This window comes from Staurois parvus, unplaced genomic scaffold (assembly GCF_062004578.1).
Source record: "Staurois parvus isolate SC_StPar_1 unplaced genomic scaffold, SC_StPar_1.0 ptg000634l, whole genome shotgun sequence".
Classification (NCBI taxonomy): domain Eukaryota; kingdom Metazoa; phylum Chordata; class Amphibia; order Anura; family Ranidae; genus Staurois; species Staurois parvus.
In genome coordinates, this window is record NW_028318430.1 from 13,191,289 (window position 1) to 13,211,202 (window position 19,914).

Below are 19,914 nucleotides of genomic sequence, written 5' to 3' on the forward strand. Positions count from 1 at the left end.
CTGTTTCTGTGGCTCACTAATGGAGCAAAATTCCAACGATATTCTTAGAAAAGATTTTCAAAAGAAAATTCTTTCAGAATTCAACCCATGTATGGCTGGCTTAAGCTGATTGGTTTCTTTGCAGAAATGCATGAGATTTGGAGTGAACCAGCTTTAGTAAATAAACCCCACAGTGTGCATGAGGTCCAAAGTGAAAGTAGAAATGAAAAGCCGTGCAGCTGGCTGCCAATGGGTAGCACAGAATATGATCATATCAGGAACTGTCATAAATTGGGCTGGTAGCATCCATTTTTATGTAAGGTTTGAGAAAGATAAGTAATTATAAAATATAGTTTTATTCAAGATAATTACAACATAGTCTTGATAATGAAACATAAAACCAAAACTGAGTAACACGTCATAAGAAAATGCTTTTTATCATGTGCTGGGTATAGCAATGAAGGTTCACCTTGTTTGTTGCAGGGCAGAATTGCTGTTTATAAAGAGCAGTATTGTCTACAGTTTGCTTCCACACAGTGAGCATTGTTCGGTGTTTCACAGGTGATTAAGAACTCAAGTAGAAAAACAGTTGCAAACATTTCTTGTGTCCTCGCTCTGTCGGGAATTTCCCTCAAAACATTTCTGTTCGTTTGCAGTCAAATGTTGGGTAATGAGAACAATATGCAAATGTTATGGTTGTGTTATGTTCAGGTTTGTAAATATTAGTGGGTAGACTAGATTATACTCTGAAATATGCAGGCGTACCTCGGTATACGAATTTAATGCGTTCTGCGGGACTTTTCATATTGGAAAACATTCGTAAACCGAAACGTGGTTTCCCATAGAAATATTTTGAAAACCAATTAATCCATTCTGGAGGTCAGAAAAAAGTAAAAAAAAAGTCTTATCTGTTCAAAACGCTTTATAAAGTGCACTTTAAAGGCGCAGTACTGTACAGGGACATGATTAAAAAAAATTTGTAAATGCATTGAAAACCAATTAATCCATTCCGGAGGTCAGAAAAAAGTTAAAAAAAAGTCTTTTATCTGTTCAAAACTCTTTATAAAGTGCACTTTAAAGGCATAAATATTGTGCAGGAACATGATTAAAAATTAATTTGTAAATGCATTGAAAACCAATTAATCCATTCTTATTGCGAAAAAAATTTGTAAATGCATTAAAAACCAATTAATCCATTCCGGAGATCAGAAAAAAGTAAAAAAAAAAAAGTCTTATCTGTTCAAAACTCTTTATAAAGTGCACTTTAAAGGCACAGTACTGTACAAGGACATGATTAAAAAAAATTTGTACATGCATTGAAAACCAATTAATCCTTTCATATTGTGAAAAACAATTGTAAACCGAGGCATTATTTTTATTCGTAAACCGAAAATTACATTAACCAAGGCATTCGTAAACCGAGGTATGCCTGTATATGTATTGCAGCCGGGAGTTTACCTTTCCTCTGCAGGATGATGGCTTTCTTGTAGAAGTGATTTTGTTAGCTGTGAGTGTAGGTTCACCTGTCCCTTCTGAGTGCCCAGGACCCCCATGGCAATTGTCAGGATGGAAAGCAGCAGGAGAATAGCAAACATTGCCATGCTCCTACCTCCCCGGAGTAAAATGAACCCGGAAGCGCTCAGCTCTGAGCACTGCTGGGTTCAATCTCATCAAGTACAGCCTGTGCTCGATCAGCTTCAACAGAGTGCAAAGGCAACATTAGGGCTCTAATAGATCCCTGATGTCTCCTTAAAGAGAACCTGCCACCTGCAGTATGCTATCTCATCGGGACTTATCAGTCCCCTAGAAATAAAGTTAAAAGCTAAGTTCACCTTTAAAAAAAATAATAAATGCACGTTTTTGCAAAAAAAAAAAGTGCATTTATTATATTTTTTTTACAGCGCAGCTTGCAAAGCATTGCTCCCATGGTCTGGCTCCTCAAGAAGACACTGAGTACAGTTGTGTGCCCATACTGGTGCAGAGAGAGGAACCCCCACCCGCTGTCACAGTGGAGATTGAGGGGGTGTGGGAAGCTGTTCCAAAGGAAAATGTTAAACCATAAAAACAGGTGTAGCATTTTACAAAAGGTGAACTTATTATTTAAACAAAAATAATAAAGTTTAATAAAATTAATTAACCCGCCCGAAAAAAAAAAATTAAAACCATTGCCCCTACATGCAAATTAATGTCGGGTGTGCAAGCACATGGAAACAATTACAGCACACATGTTCGGTATAGATGCAAACATTGTAGTGAGAACAATTATTCCAGGAAACTGTAAACTAAATTGATGCATACACAATATTGTGCCATGAGATATGTGGTATCTACCCAACGCAACCTCGTCTTTCATATTTCAGCAAAAAAATGGGTATTATGTTTTGTCTGCACTACAATTAATTTGAATATGTTTTTTACTGAAAATAAAAATATCATATAGCATAGAAAATTGCAAATGCCGACATTTTTTTTTCTACAAGGTCTGTGTTGTAGGAGACAGAATCTGCAGTAGTTCTGCATTGCAGCCAGTCACCTTCTAACTTTTAATTACAAAGCTTAGAGTCATATAAAAGTCAATTTTTTACATGTATGTTATGTGCTTTTTAAAACAATTTCCACTTAAGAGCTTGGCATTTTATCTGTCCCTTGGCACCGGCACATCAAGTGACACAGCTAGGGGACAGTTGAAAAAACAAGCTCCAAGGTACATACTTTAACAAAAAAAAAAAACATTAAATAAAAGTGATCTTTGTTATTTTTATAGTTAAGAAGAAAAAAAAAGATTTCAATATCACTTTAACTGAACAAGATGAACATAAAAGCTGATTGGTTACAGCTGCTCCAGATTCTATCTGTGCCAGTTTCTGTAAATTCTCCCCAGAATATTTTGGGGTTTAAGACATCTTCAAGCCTAAAATGTGCTAAAAACAAAAGCCAAAAGGGTAAAGCAGCTCAGGGAGGAATTCCTGAATTAAGCTCCAACCATGTAGTAAACCTGAATAACTGCTCATCATTCATTGCCGTGTCAGCGCAAGAGACTTGATAAATGCCCTCATTGTGTTTTCAAGTTTCAAAGAAAATAATGAAAATAATTGGATGTTTGAAATTAAGGCTGGCCATACACTATACAATTGTCTGTCCAATTGCTGCCCAATTCCATTAGATTTACCTTCAACTATGCAAGAGCCTGCCTAATCGGATACAATTGAAAGTGTTGTTAGGTTTGACCTATTATATGATTTTTGGTAAATCTAAACCAAAAATCTCAAGAAAATTGTATAATGTGTGGCCAGTCTTAGACAGGTTCATGTCAACTGATGTCCTCTATAAAATAGGTCCCCATATACACAATCAGAGTTAAAATAAAAAGTTAATTTATGACCATACTATGTCTAGTACTATGTCTAGTGTGTCTAAACCTTTACACAATTTAGGTCAGATCACACAGCTTTAATGAATCACTTCATAATACACCTATTATTACAATATAAAACCGTAACTTGAATGAGCAGATTTTGTTCACATTACTGATTTTATTCTGAAACGCCCCCTACTGGACAAGAATGTCATGAATCTCAAACAAACCTTCACATTGACGTTTTCTGCACCTAATGACTTTTTAAAACAAATTCACTAAAGATACAGTTTTAGCTTCTATAAATGTCAGAAACAAAAAGGTTTTTTTTTTGTGTAGGGTATAATAAAACCGGTGGAAAATTTTTGTAAATGCTGTAGAATGTGAAATATAGTGGTAAAATCACTACTAGTTTTTTTGGTTGTAGATTGTAAACAAAAGCTTTCCTAGGTAAGCACCATACAATTCATTGCTTGCACATATATGTTTACATGATGATATACAACATATGTTTTGTGTTACTGAACAAGGTAAAGGATTTTCAGGCATATGTTTGCACATTAAGGAAGATATTACTATGTATTAGCCTGTACTGTCAAGTAATGGCACTCAAATCCTATTTCCATGTTTTCAGCAAATACTATATACATTATAGCAGATAGATCTATTTCTATTATGGGAGCGAAATGTCCAAGATCAATCCTTTGGAGTGAAAGGACATAGGGATTTATATACTAAAACTGGAGAATGCAAAATCTGGTACAGCTCTGCATAAGCCTTCGTGCACACTGGACGTTTTTACAGCGGCTGTTTTTGGCGTTTGAAGTTTTTTCAACAGCCAGTAAACCCCCCAGCATGTTATCCTATGTGTCCATGCAAACACAGGCTGTAATCTACGTTTTTTGGTGGGGACATTTTTTAGCAGGAAAAAACCCCCAAAACTAGTGGGTTTCTAGAGGAGTTTTTTAGCTGTAGAAATGCTCTAACTCTGAAAATCGCAGCAAAACGGCGATTTTGAACAAAAAAAAAATTTTTTTTGTAACAAGAACGCTAAAAATGCAAATGCAGGAAAACGCCGCTAATCACGGAAAACACAGCTAACCACTAATGCAAAAATTATTAAAAAAGCTGAAAAACTCACGTTTTTAATGTGACTTTACACAGCTAATGTTACCAGCGTTATCAAAATGTCAAGTGTGCATGAGGGCTAAAAACCAATCAGCTTCAAGGTTATGTTCACATTTATGTGGTTTCCAGTGCGTTTTCTGTTTTGCAGAAACGCACTGCAGTCCATTTAGTATGATTTCCTATGGGTCTGGTTCACATCTGTGCACTTCAGCAGCTGCGTTTTTTTTTAAAGGGTCAGGGACTTTTTTGCCTGCAGCAGGTTGCATTTTTCATTCCATAGACTTCAATGGAAATGCACAAAAAATGCATACAAAATGCATGTACATGTGTTTTTGGTGCTTTTTCCTGCATGACAACAGGCACCTCCCCCTAGCAACATAAAATATCCCAAAACAACGCAAAACGCATGTGAAAAAAACCACAAAATGCACCTGGAACCTGCCTAGGTGTGAACCTGGCCTTAAGCTGGCCATACACGTATAGATTTTCGTCTGAGAATAGTCATAAGAAAAGCTGTATGAAAATTCTTTGCACATTCGCTGAATGGATGAATGTTGTTAGAAAATTGTCTTTTGCTTTTAACATTCGATTTTAAAAGGAATGTAATTTCTGAAATATAACCACATACACTGAGTGCACACCCGAAGGGGGGAACACCATCTTTATTGCACATGGTAATCTTTTGAGAATTGGAAGATTCATTTGGTGGAAAAGATTTTTTATGGACTTTTAGTTTTTCACATATTTTTAATGATCACTTATTGATTTATTTATATGCACATATATATTTCATTGCGCTACTGAATCACTTTGAAGGTTCTTTTTGTTGATCATATTTATTTGTATAGAACAGGCATGATTTATTATAATTCATTATAATTTATTATAATTAGTTTTTATTTAAATTTCCTCACACATCTAGCGCAAACGTTTTTTGTTTTATATACACGTATAGTGACCAATATACACTGGCCGAAACGATAACGATATTGTGAACGAAAAAATTCTGTTGAACAGTGAAAAATGTTGTCGTTTCACATACGAACGACCGATTTTCTATGCGGTGGTATGACAGTCGTATCAAAAAAATCTTATCAAGCGCTATCACGCATGAGTGGAAACAGAAAATGACTCGGATGTTTATGTCCAAGGAATCTTCATAAACACGAACGAAAAATCCAAATGTTAAAAGTAGATTGGCTGAATGAGATAATGAAACCAGAATTCTGCATATTATATTTTATGTATCACTATTTCTGTATATAGATCATGTAATAAACTATATTATACTCATTACTGTTAATTGTTGTGTATATTGCTTGTTCTGGCTGGAAGGGCGTGGCTACAAGGTCACATGCACACTGCATCACTTCCACTTGTATGGAAGACGTCAACACTACGTATTGCCCGACGGATTATTTTTTTAGATTGGTTAATGTGGGCCATTAGGTTGCATTCACACTTGAGTGTTTTGTAGCTTGACGCTCAAACCTCGAAGCTCCATAAACGCTCAAACTTAAAAAAATCAACTGTTCTCTATGGTGCCTGTTCGCGTGATCAGGTGTGAACAGGCACCATAGAGAACAATTGATTTTTTTAAGTTTGAGCTTTTTTGGAGTTTCAGGCTACAAAACGCTACAGTGTGAATGCAACCTAATGCAGGCCATAGACGGTTCGTTTATCGGCCGATTTTTTGTCCGAAAAGAAAATCAGCCGATTTTCGCACCGTTAGTGGGTCAATTGGTCGGCCATTTTTCGGGGTTTTGGCACATTTTTTTAATCGGTAAAGTTGGAAAAAAATTGGCGGATTTTGCCGATCGCCCGATTTTCCTGGCAATGATGGGCAAATCGGCTGATCGTTTTACCGATAAAAAATCTGCACATGAGCCGTGACCTGTAAGAAGAAGAAAAAGAAAAAGAAGAATTCCAGTCCGCTATTATATTTTATATGAAAAGTCTTGCGGTTGCAACAATATCTATTGGTATCCGAATAAACACATCTGTATCCGATATGGATACAAATGGATACATTGTTGCAACCACAATAATTTTTAATTTCAAATATAATAGCGGAGCTCTCTGGAAGGGACAGAAGTAATTAAATGCTGGCCGTAGACGGGACGAAAATCGGCCAATTTGTTTTACCATCGGTGGTAACGTCGGCCTATTGAACAGCCGATTTTTTTTTTTTTTTTTTTTAAAACAGCCTGTTTTCAACCCATTTATGGCCTGCATAATTGTCAAATCTTAATTGAACAAGCTGAAGTTAGAGGCTGATTGGCTATCATGCACAGCTGCACCAGATTCTGAGTGCACGAGTTTTAGTAAATCTCTCCCATAGTTTCTCTCCCCATTCACAACTACAAATTTAGTGGCACTATTGTGCATCAGACTGACAACCCTGGCAAAGCTGTTCTAGTTAATGGTTCTGATACTGGCAGCGTACATATATGCAAATACAATGGATAGCCGGAGTGATAAGGGAATTAGGTAGGGAACTAGAAGATAGACATATCACAAGTACAATTATTTAGGTTACAAATATTTGATATTTCTTTAAATGAATTGAAACAATAGATTGCAGCAGGTGGGTTTCTTTGCAATCATTGGCATGCTGGAATGTCCACTGTATGCCTGAATTATATTCACGTAATGCTAGTCATGTCCACAGCTCACATGTGTGCAATTGGAAAGGAAAAGATTCAGACATATAGGAGAGAATGACTAAAACTGATGCACACAGAGTTTGATGCAGCTGTGCATAGTAACCAATCACGTTCAAGGTTTGATTGCCAAAGCTAATTTGCAGGGGCAGACTGACCATTCGAGCACTCGGGCACTGCCTGAGGGCCCGGGGTCAGTAGGGGGCCCCATGAAATGCCACTGGTACCTTTTATAGGCTTTTTTGGGTGTGCTTTGAGTGTGGGCAAGGACACAGGGGCCACATGATCTCCTATTGCCCGGGGGCCCCATGAGTTTCAGTCTGCCCCTGCTAATTTGAACAAGCTGAAACTGGAAGCTGATCGATCACTATGCAGAACTGCTCCAGTTTTAGGCTCCGTTCACAGCAATGCGTTTTTTTGTGCTTTTTGTAGAAACGCACTACAGTCCATTTAACATGGTTTCCTATGGAACATGTTCACATCTATGCTTTTTTGAGCTGCTGCATTTTTGGAAAGGGTCAGGGACTTTTTTAAAAGCAAAAAGCAGCGTTTTTGCTATAATAGAGTTAAATGGAGAAGCTGCTGAAATGCAAGGTAATGCGTTTTTTGCCGCGTTTTGCATTTTATTCTGCCCAGCAAAAAAAAAAAAAAAAAGCTGAACAAAACACAAGACGCGTTAAAAACGCATCAAAAACACGTGTAGAAAAATAAAAAACGAACCGTGAAAAGCACTGCAAAAAGGACAAAAAGCAAACTGCATAGGTGTGAATGGAGCTTGAGTAAATCCCCCCCCCCCCCCCACAAGTACCCAGTCACACCTGTGCGAGTTGTTGTGCAAAATGCATAGCAAGAGATACCCATTATTGTTCATGGGGACAGTTTGCGCCTATGTAACACACTTCCTTGCAACTTGGTAAAAGGTGCAGGCACTTCTTTTGGTGCAACATAATGCAGTTTGGCTTCATTGACTTTAAAGTGAGGGCACAAAAAACACATGAAAATGCAGCCGCACAAGTGTGAACCTAGACTCATATTTTTATTGCTTTATTTTTAATAAGTTCTATGTTTGGGATAGGTTTATTCACTTGTTTTATATAGGATGAACCCTGAATGCCAAGAAATCTAGGAGTGAGATAAATAAAAGTCCAGTGGGCCTGTCCACACAAAACGGATGCTAGTAGGCTGAATCCCCTTCTGGTTCATGTTATCTCTCTGGGACACCATCTATAAAAAATCTCTACCCCTGAGTCTCCAGGTTCATGACAATATAACAGGTCTCATTCACTTTGTTGGAGTTTTTTCCTATGTGTTTTACATTATGGAGAGTGCATCAGGAGAAATTGAACTCAACGGCAGTGGTTTAAGAGCCAAGGAGATAATTCTGTGGGTGACTTTGAGAGTTGCAAAAGCATTTCTGATGATTTAGGTCAAACATTAAAGTGGTTGTAAACCTCAGGCATGACATATGAACAAAGTCTATCCCTCTATATTGTCTACTTGTCTCAGTAAAGAGCAGTAAGTGTCATTTCTGTCTGCTGCTTCATTCCTCTGCTATCAGCATGAAACACGTCTGACAAGTTTTCCTGACACCAAGGGAAAAATGGTGACAGGGGAGGGACTTCCAGCTGATAGACAGCCTCAGCTCTGTTCCTGTGAGCTGTGTGGAGGGGGGTGTCTCTTTCCTCCAATCAGCTCTCAGAACCCTCCTCACTGAATTCTGCAGAGTGTAACTTCAGCTGTCTGCCCCCTTTTTTCTGAAAGCTCAGACAAGTTTTATAAATTCATCACTTTGAATGGATGTAGAGAAGAGAAGACTGAAGATACATAAGTACAGCTTATGTAGGAGGATATGTTTAATCTCTGTGTATCACCTGAGCCGCCCAGTCACTTCACTAGGTATACATAAGGGTTTAAAACCACTTTAAGTAGCAGGTTTGGGTGGACATGCCTTACTTATTATGTGGTATGCAGTTACCCTAATGGTCTAATGCAAGAAACAATGCATCAGCCAAAAATCCATTGGGTTTCCAATTTTTATTTTGTCTAGTAATATTATAAATGTAGAACACCTTGCATATACTGTAAATATGCTTAGGCTAACTTTAGCTATACATGTTTATGGCATTAACTACTGAGTTCTAAATGGACATTCTGGAAGACACATCCCAGCAACAAGTGTAAGAGAAAACAAGAAATATTATATGTATGAGTAAGAAATGTGTGATCAGCTTGTATTTTGTGAGGTAATAAGTTAAAAAAAATATAGCACCAATATTAATTCTGTTAATTTCATTTTTCCACATAAAAAAGATAAATATATGTTACAGGTATTTGATGCAAACTTGACAGCGACTGATATGAGTTCTAATCAGGCCGGCTTTCAGTGTATCTGAAGGTGGAGAGCTCTGGAAGTCATTGTTAATAGTTGTAAGCCAGAAGCTGTACTTGTTGGCAAAATAGTGGCAAGTCCCACGAGCACCATTGCACTCAATGAATGGAGTCGCTCTAAAGTCTTCCAGGCAGCTACCGGGAGAAGAAAGGGACTGTCCTCCTCCCTCGTCACCTGCGGCTGTATGCTGGAACACAATGATGATAACAAATGTTAGTCTGGTTAAAGAACAACCACTAATGGATCCTATATTATTACTTAAACATTCAACAGTTCACTTAATATTTGGAATACATTTTATGCATTTCTTAGTAAAATATGTCCCCAATTTTGACAAACTTCTTTCATAATTACTCCTATTAGCAGTCCAGGCAATCATAAATTAAAGTGTTACTAAACCCAGGACCCTGCATTCACTATATCTGGTCTCCCACAGTACACAGAACATGAAAGTGCAATTATTTTAGTAAATATAAATGGCTAAATACCTTTTCTCATCAGCAGTTAGAGCAGTCTTGTGACTTCTATCAGTGTTCAGCAGAGCACTGTTTAAAGCTTGTAGGAGGAGTTTTCATTCTCCTCTCACTGCCGTATGAAATCGCATAATCCCTGACCTCTGTCTGGACAGTACTAATTGGCCCTGTACTGATCACATGCACTCTCCCATGAAAAAGAACCTATCCAGCATGTGCAGAGTGTCCCCGAGGCTGTGTTCTATCACGAGATGAAATGGGGAACATGGAAGGGGAGGATCAGAGAACAACGGATCAAACATCCTTTTTACACAATTCAGGGGATTAACCCCTTAAGTTCCACAGTGAGTATAACAAGCATGCTTTACTGCATATACAGACTGATTTTACTGTTCTGTGTACATTGACGATTGTACTAAGGCTCTCCAGAAAAAGTAACAGTTCACTTAGCCTATTGTATGGTAAACAAGAATTGTACCACCAAAACAAATTTTTCACCCCTCTTACCTCTATAGCTGGGTTCTGCATAAAATAAATCTACTCACATGCTCAGCGATCCAGCGATGTTCTTTACGGTTCCACCCCTACATACCTAGGACTGTGCTGTCATTTTCTTCAGATGTTACCAGGGGGCCGCTTGTCTCTTCTGGGTTCCTGCGGTTGGCCCTGTGATGATATGCATGCACTGTGGTGTGTCATCAGAGGGCCAGCTTGCAAAAAGCAGGCACAGACAGCAGGCCCTCCTGATGACACAGCTTGATGCACCTCCCAGAGAGTACTCCCCAGCCTCCTGGGGTGCAAGAAACCTGGAAGCTTGGGGAAGTGTTCCTTGAAAAGGTATTTAATAAAAATACCTGGTTATGTGAGAGGAGGGTTCAACATACCTCTGAGAATATATATGATCTCTTGCAAGCTATTAAATGCTGGATGATCAACAACACTTCAGGAGATCACAATGGTGGCAATTAAGTGGCATACATTATTTCTGAATGGCTATAAGTTTGCATGATTCTAGTGATTGGACCTTGAATATGCATAGTTAAAGTGTTACTAAACCCAAGACCCTTCATTCACTATATCTGGTCTCCCACAGGACACGGAAATGCAATTATTTTAATAAATATAAACCGCTAAATACCTTTTCTCATCAGCAGTTAGAGCAGTTTTGTGACTTTAGCAGAACACTGGTTTAATCTTGTAGGAGGAGTTTTCTTTCTGCTCTAGGAGGATGCAGAACCCCTGACCTCTAACTGGGCAGTGCTGATAGGCACGGTGCTGATCACATGCACTCTCCCAAGAAAAGAAAAAAAACCTCTCTAACAATACACACTAAACTGAGCATGTGCAGAAGGGTTCAGTCTGTCTTATCAGTGTAGACATTTGAACAAGAGGAGGGGCAGAGAAGTCAGGATCAAACAGCCTTTTTACACAATGCAGAGGATTAACCCCGTAGGTTCCACAGTGAGTATAACCAGCATGCTTCACTGCATATACAGACTGATTTTACTGTTGTGGGTTTAGTAACACTTTAACATTAATATTATTTGCTGATAGACTGAGATGGGCAAGGGTTAGAAAGCCTACAGTGAAACCTTGGGGCAGGATATACTGCATATATATTAGCATACCGTAAAGACATTTTTTCTAATTAGCTGATCACACCTTAAACATTGCTTCTACTTTACAATCAGTTGACAACATTTCACAAAATTACCACATTGCATTTTTTTGCACTTGTGTTCATTACTGCAGGATACAATAAAATGAATATCTATCGGTAGCTATCAGGAGTTATGTGCACTCTGTTGACATACTATTTAGGATTATAGTTTTCTTTACCTTACCCTGTATTCTGCAAATGTATTTTATCTGAAAATCACTGGTCAGTTACCTTTTTCATTATCTACTACCATTCTGGGAAAGAGACACATGCTCTCATGTGACAAGTAAGTGAAGACAATTTTGGAGTGGAGGTATTTGCATTGTATTGGTATTGTTCTGTCACATGTTCTGTCTCCCTTTGTAATGTACAGCGCTGAGCGAACTATTGGCGCTTTATAAATACTGTATAATAATAATAATACTTGCAAAAGGTTGTTCTCCCCCTTCCATAATAAAGATCAATATACAGTACCTTGAAAAAGTATTCATACTCCTTAAATTTTCCACATTTTGTCATGTTACAACCAAAATCATAAATGTATTTTATTGGGATTATATGTGATAGACCAACACAAAGTGGCACATTATTATGAAGTGGAAGGAAATTTGTATTCAGCCCCCCGGAGTCAATACTTTGTAGAACCACCTTTCACTGCAATTACAGCTGCAAGTCATTTGGCGATGTCTCTACCAGCTTTGCACATCTAGAGAGTGACATTTTTGCCCATTCTTCTTTGCAAAATAGCTCAAGCTCTGTCAGATTGGATGGAGAGTGTCTGTGAACAGCAATTTTCAAGTCTTGCCACAGATTCTCAATTGGATTTAGGTCTGGACTTTGACTGGGCCATTCTAACACATGAATATGGTTTGATCTAAACCATTCCCATTGTAGCTCTAGCTGTATGTTTAGGGTCGTTGTCCTGCTGGAAGATGAACCTCCTCCACAGTCTCAAGTCTTTTGCAGACTCTTACAGGTTTTATTCTAAGATTGCCCTGTAGTTGGCTCCATACATCTTCCCATCAACTCTGACCAGCTTCCATGTCAATGCTGAAAAAAAGCATCCCCACAACATGATGCTACCACCACGTTTCATGGTGGGGATGGTGTGTTCAGGGTGATGTGCGGTTAGGTTTCACATAGCGTTTTGCTTTTAGGCCAAAGATTTCAGTTTTGGTCTAATCTGACCAGAGCACCTTCTTCCACATGTTTGCTGTGTCCCCCACATGGCTTCTCGCAAACTGCAAATGGGCTTTCTTTCAACAATGGCTTTCTTCTTGCCAGTCTTCCATAAAGGCCAGATTTGTGGAGTGCACGACTAATATTATTATTTTATTACAGGTACTCATATAGCACCATCAATTTATGCAGCGCTTTACATACAGTTGTGCTCAAAAGTTTGCATACCCTGGCAGAAATTATGACATTTTGGCATTCATATTTAAAATATGACGGATCATGCCAAAAAATGCTCTTTTATTGAAGGATGATGATCATATGAAGCCATTTATTATCAAAGAGTTGCTTGGCTCCTTTTTAAATCATAATGGTAACAGAAATCACCCAAATGGCCCTGATCAACCTCAACCTCTGTTATCATTATGATTTAAAAAGGAGCCAAACAACTATTTGATAATAAATGGCTTCATATGATATTTTCAATATCAATGTCAAAATTTCCCAATTTCTGCCAGGGTATGTAAACTTTTGAGCACAACTGTATATATTGTACATTCACAACAGTCCCTAACCCTCAAGGGGTGTACAATCTAAGATCCCTAACTTACATTCATACATACACATATTAGGGCCAATTTAGACAGGAGCCAATTAACCTACCAGCATGTCTTTGGAGTGTTGGAGGAAACTGGAGCACCTGGAGGAAACTAATGGAGGCACAGGGAGAACATGCAAACTCCAGGCAAGTGGTGCCATGGTTGGGATTCAAGCCAACAAACCTAGTACTGCCAGGCAGAAGTGCTAACCATTTAGCCACTGTGCTGCCCATAATAGTTGTCCTGTGGACAGATTCTCCCACCTGAGCTGTGGATCTCTGCAGCTCCTCCAGAGTTACCATGGGCCTCTTGACTGCTTCTCTGATTAATGCTCTCCTTGTCCAGCCTGTCAGTTTAGGTGGACGGCCATGTCTTAGTAGGTCTGTAGTTGTGTCATACTCTTTCCATTTTCAGATGGTGGATTGAACAGTGCTCCGTGTGATGTTCAAGGCTTGGAATTTTTTTTTATAACCTAACCCTGCTTTAAACTTCTGCACAACTTTATCCCTGACATGTCTGGTGTGTTCCTTGACCTTCATGCAGCTGTTTGTTCACTAATGTCCTCTAACAAACCTCTGAGGGCTTCACAGAACAGCTGTATGTATACTGAGATTAAATTACACACAGGTGGACTCTATTTACTAATGACGTGATTTCTGATGTCAGTTGGTTCCACTAGATTTTAGTTAGGAGTATCAGAGTAAAAGGGACTGAATACAAATGCATGCCTCACTTTTCAGATAATTATTTGTAAAAATAATTTTGAAAACCATCGTATCACTTTCCTTCCATGTCACAATTATGTGCCAAGTTGTGTTGGTCTATCACATAAAATCACAAAAAATACATTTATATTTTTGGTTGTAACATGACAAAATGTGGAAAATTTCAAGGGGTATGAATACTTTTTCAAGGCACTGTAATTCTACTGTGTCTATGTATAGGGATACTGACTTGTAAATTGCGATGAGGGTTTTATGGGGCTAGCCTCTATTTAAAACTCTTGATATGTACGATATCCTTTGACAAAGAGGGGCACTAGAGCAATACAGCCCTTTGCAGCTCATGGTGTTAAAAGTGGAATATATTATCTACTTCCTACCATAATGGTTGTGCTTTTCTGCTGCTTCTCACAAAGTAAGTCATAAGAGTAAGCAGCCACATTGAAAATCATATACTCCCTGTGTGGGTATACAGTATCTATCTAATCTTAAGATTGTTAAAGAATACCTGCTATCTGAGAAATATAGGAGGTGCCATTGCTGTCCTCCTGAAAATGGCTGTGCATGGCTAAAGTACTTTAAATAATCAGCCTGGAATAAGCATGCTGTGAATGAAAAGTCCAAGTAAAGGCAGAATTGCTTATCTATGTTTCACATTTTTCAGGTCAGGGAGTCAAAAAGCTTCATTGAGGCCAAAGTATCAGCAAGACTGCCAGGCAAATAACATCATCACTGGGAGAGGGTTATAATGACAGTAAATTCTTTTTCCGAGGACAAGTTTCAGCATAAAGGTTGAATGAGCAAGTTCATAAAGATTTGAAGTAAAGACTGAAATATCTCTAAATATGTGTTTGTTACATTCCCTTTAAATGTTAAACTCCAACCTGCTATAAAACATGCATTATTTAACATTATTATGTATTAAAATAGAACAATAGGCAATTTGGATAGAGTAAGGCCGGCCATACATGGGTCGATTTCAGAACGATTTTTCATTTGAAAATCGGACCTCAGAATAATTGTTAGTGGGGCAATGCTTTGTTAGTGGGGCAATGGCACCGGCCGATTTTCGTGGTTCCTCCCCATTTCGTTTATCAGGCATGCTGGAAAATTCATGAAAAACTACTGATTTTCAAAATCATTGGTGGCACCATCGGATTACAGAACAAACAGTGTTTTCAATTTTCGATCGCAAAATCGTTCGGAATTCGACCCATGTATGGCCTGCTTAAGGGATGGTTATAACTCCTGTCAGTTTAATTTTTGCCATCAGTGTCCCATTGGGGAGATTTCCCTTCACTTCCTGGCCCATAGTCAAGAGATAATCCCTGCAAATTAAGGGAATTCCTTGAGGACCCCCAGGTCACTAGGACTCGTGTCCTCATTGGAAAATTTCCCCTCTATTACTTTTCTGGGGACAACCCAAAAATTGTGTTTTTCTTTATTTTCAGTTTCAATGATAATGGTAAGGACAAATAAAGAAAGGACAAATAGGGTGAATATTTCTAACGGGGGCACATACAGCAGTAAGAAACCTAATAATTGTTCTAATCCACCTTCACTCGATCAAAAATACAAAAAAAAGTTTGGCTTTTAGTTATGCTTTAAAAACCCCTAGAATGCAATCCCCATTTGCAGCAGACCTGATTAGGAAACCAAGCGCCAGCACTAGGGACCATTCAAGTGTGCTTACAAGGACAGGAAGAGAGGGAAGACCTCATCCATCTCCTACCCCTTCATTGCCCAGTCATGGGCTGTGGGTCCATAAGTGACCCAGCTGCATCAAAAGTCGGGCCACTAGGTTGGCTGTGCTTTGTGCAGGGCTGTGAACATTTCAGGACTGAAAGAACAGAAAGACCAAGACCACTGCTCTAATATAAGACTTTCAACTGTGTATTGAAGCTGTTTTCCCAAAGTTCAGTTTTAAAACTTCCTCTTAAATGCCTGTGTCCACTGTTCCTACATGGTCATAATTCAACCGGCCTGACAAATCAGTTTTTTCAAGCTAGAGCACAAGATAACTTCTTTTAGGGAGTTTTATTATCTGTCTTGTTCTCCTGTGCTTATGTAATATGTGATTCCATTTTAATATGTATACCTGCTCTTTCACAAGGATCTAATAAAAAACCTGAAGATGATTAACAGATAAACGAAGATGAGGCACCTTTTGCCAGATCTTATCAAAGTCCATTGGTAAACCAACATATTGATGTACTGGGAGTATAAACTGTCATGGAATACTTGTTACACATACACAGGGTGGCTTTGTAACTGAACAAAGTAAGGGTAAAGAAATGAAATACCATAAGAAATGAATATCCAATCCACAAGCTTCGCCAGCCTTCTGGACAGTATGGGATGGAGCTATCTTGGCTGTGAACAGCAATTGCTACAGCAGGAGCCTCACAGACCGTACAACGACTTATGTAAGGCTTGATTTCATCTTCAACCACAGGCATCATTGGAAGAGGAGCAGTGGTTGACAGCCAATAGGATTTGTCGTTACGGCTGGCATAGTAGCACACATCACCTGGGTTGCAGTACAGGAAAGGCATTGTGCTGAAGCGCTGCAAGCAAGATCCAGCGAGACCTATTGAAATGAAATATCAGTGGTTTCATTGATACTGTGGGCTGTAAAGAAAAGATTCAGCACTTTTTACACTATATTGTTTAAGTCATATTCCATAGATCCTGCCACAAACCTCATGAGTTGATAACATTCTGTGCTGTCTGCCTCTGCTGCATGCTTAGCATTGCTCCCATTTCTCTTTGTGAAACACAGAACACTATATTATGGAGAATTGCCATAGTCCTAACATGGTTCTTGTCCTAGGGTGATAACACTGCTTCTCTACAACAGAGAAGGTCAGCGTTGTCCCCTAGTACAGGAAGTGCTTCACTGTTAGAATCACCAGATAAAAATAAGGAACAAAGTTAATAAAGAAAACAAATGCATCCAACACATCTAAGTACTGTTATATTGCAAAAAATTATGCTTTAACTTCAGTTCCAGGATCATGTATCCTAGGTCCACAGTGGCCTGCACTTGGTTCCTTATATCAGAGTCATAAGTGAAGTGAATGAAGATTCTGCTAAGCCAGGGCCTACAATCTGTCCTTTCAGCCCCAAATCCAATCGCTGTCCAAATCTTGTAGACTTCACCTTCTATAACATCTCCAAGATACGCCTGTTCTTAACCTCTGAAACTACTAAGCAACGTATCTCTCACCTTGACTATTGCAACTCCCTCTTCATTGTCCTACCTAATCGCAGGCTATCTCCTCTTCAGTCTATCATGAATGCTGCTGCCAGACTCATCCACCTTACTAACCGTTCTGTATCTGCCATCCCTCTCTGCCAATCCCTCCACTGGCTTCCCATTGCCCAACGGATAAAATTCAAAACATTAACAATAACATATAAAGCCATTTATAACTTTGCCCCAAATTACATTGCCAATCTTTTCTCCAAATAACACCCAAACCGTACTCTCCACTCCTCGCATGACCTCCTACTCTCTAGCTCCCTTGTCTCCTCCTCCCATGCTCATCTCCAGGACTTCTCCAAAGTTTCCCCCATCCTCTGGAACTCTGTACCCCAATTACCCCATTACCAGCCGGAACCTCCGCAACCTGAACCCCTCTCCACTCTGCAGCTGACCGTCTGTACGACAGTATCCTTCCACTGTCATGCCCTGACCTGGCCACTACTGCGTATAACGACTCGCTGTCAGCTGCCTTAGACTCCTTAGCACCCCTAACCACAAACAACATTAGACCCCAACCGCTTTAACCCTGGCAGAAAGACCTCACTAAAAATCTTAAATGATGTAGTCGCGTGCTGGAGCGATTATGATGCAAAACCAGATCCCCTTGAGCTTTCTCCCTCTACAAATCTGCCTTCCTCACCTACACCTCCTCCCTTCACGCCAGCAAACAAGCCTACTTCGAAACCCTCATCAACACCCTCTCCACCTGTCCTCGCCGGCTCTTCTCCACTTTCAACTCCCTACTCTCCACCCCCCCACCTCCACCCAGTACCTCACTCACCGCCCACGAGATTGCCAATCACTTACAAAACAAGATCGACGCAATCCGTAAGGACATCGCTAATGCTCAATCTACCTCCCCACCTAGCCTCCCTCCCACTATAACCCCATCAACTCTCCCTTCCTCTGACTTCGCAACCACCCTGCCCCCCACCACACCTAACATCCCGCACACTATAACCTCCCCAACACTCTACTCCTTCAGCCTTGCTACCACTGAAGAGGCCACTAAGGTCTTCTCAGAAGCCCGCCTCACCACTTGCCCCCTTGACCCTGTCCGCACACAACTCCTCCGGTCACCCTCCTCCTCCATCCTACGCTCCCTCACCCACATCTTCAATCTCTCCCTCTGTACTGGCGCTGTAAGGGACCGCCCGGCGGTACTACTAGCACTCCACTGAATAGGCGTCCCCAGCGCACGGAGTCTAAGTCCCAGGGTGCTTGTTCACCAGGGCCCCTGATGGTGGGGATGTACTTGGAGCTCCCTGAGACCAGGTCGTGACTACCGGGTGCGTCCGTCAGTGGTAGTAGTATGCGCAAGGGGCTCCCACGGGGAAGAGTCTGATGTGAGGAGGTCAGAAGACCCCACTGCACGGGATGGATGGATGGATGAGCAGGGTCAGACGGGCCGGGTCGGTAACAGAGAGGGCGGCAAGGTACAAGGCAGCGGGCATAGAATGGTCGGGTCACACGCCAGGTCAGCAACAGCAGGTCAAATCCAATAGGGGGCATTCAGGAGAGAGGTCAGGCAAAGCAAGGGTCAGAACAGGCGAAAACAGCAAGGTCAGGTACAATCCGGGTCAATAACTTACAGGGTACAGGTTCACAGGATTCAGAATGCAGGAAAGACCAGAAGGCACTGAATGACAGCTCAGGGTCGTTTAAATATCCCGCCCTGCGCTGCCATTGGTGCCCAGCGGGCGGCCGCGGCTTCTACTGCGCATGCGCGAACTCGAACGCCGCGGCCGGCCCGGAACCAGTGCTCGAGTCCCTGCGCCGGGCGGCATACTGCGCCTGCGCCGGGACCAACGCGGCGGGGATCGAGGGGATCCCTGACATTGCCCCCCCCCTACGGGCAACCTCCGGATGCCCACCCGATCTCTCCACCACGGGTGATCGCGAAAGAACCTCCGGACAAGTCTGGGTGCATGGACATTATGGGCTGGTTCCCAAGAATTGTCCTCAGGACCATAGCCCTTCCATTTGATAAGGAATTGGGTCTGGCCTCCCCTCCTTCGACACTTCAGGATTGTTTCAACCTCAAATTCTTCTTCTCCTTCGACCGTTACCGCTTCCGGGGGTCTAGATTCCCGGTCAGGGAAGGCATCTGGGACCACAGGCTTCAGAAGGGACACATGAAAGACCGGGTGGATCTTGAGCGTGTCAGGGAGGGCGAGTTCATAGGCTACTTCGTTAGCCATCAGTTTAATGCAGAAGGGGCCTATAAATTTGGGTCCCAATTTCTTTGATGGGCAAAGCATCTTTAGATTGGACGTCGCCAGCCAAACCTTCTCCCCAGGCCGCAATACCAGATCTCCTCTCCGTTTCCTGTTGAATGCTTTCCTGTAGTCTTCCTGGGCCCGACTGATGGCCACTTGAAGCTTCTTATTGTTCGCAGCGAAGAATGTTACCACATCTTGTGTTGCTGGTACTGGGCATTCCGACACCAAATCCGGGAGGAAGACTGGGTGAAAGCCATAGTTGGCGAAGAACGGGGACTGC

The 19,914-nt window shown here is 40.7% G+C and overlaps 1 protein-coding gene across 1 annotated transcript in view; it reads right to left on the reverse strand.

Annotated features, from left to right (window-relative positions):
* Window positions 1–316: 316 nt before the first annotated feature.
* Window positions 317–19,914, reverse strand: part of COL4A2 (collagen type IV alpha 2 chain) — a 288,895-nt gene continuing 269,297 nt past the window's right edge. The window contains exons 48-49 of the mRNA XM_089693591.1: window positions 16,448–16,734; window positions 317–9,701 (exon numbers count right to left, since the gene is read on the reverse strand). Of these exons, the coding sequence (XP_089549717.1) occupies window positions 9,447–9,701; window positions 16,448–16,734 (542 nt within the window). The 3' untranslated portion in view covers window positions 317–9,446. The remainder of the gene's footprint in view (window positions 9,702–16,447; window positions 16,735–19,914) is intronic.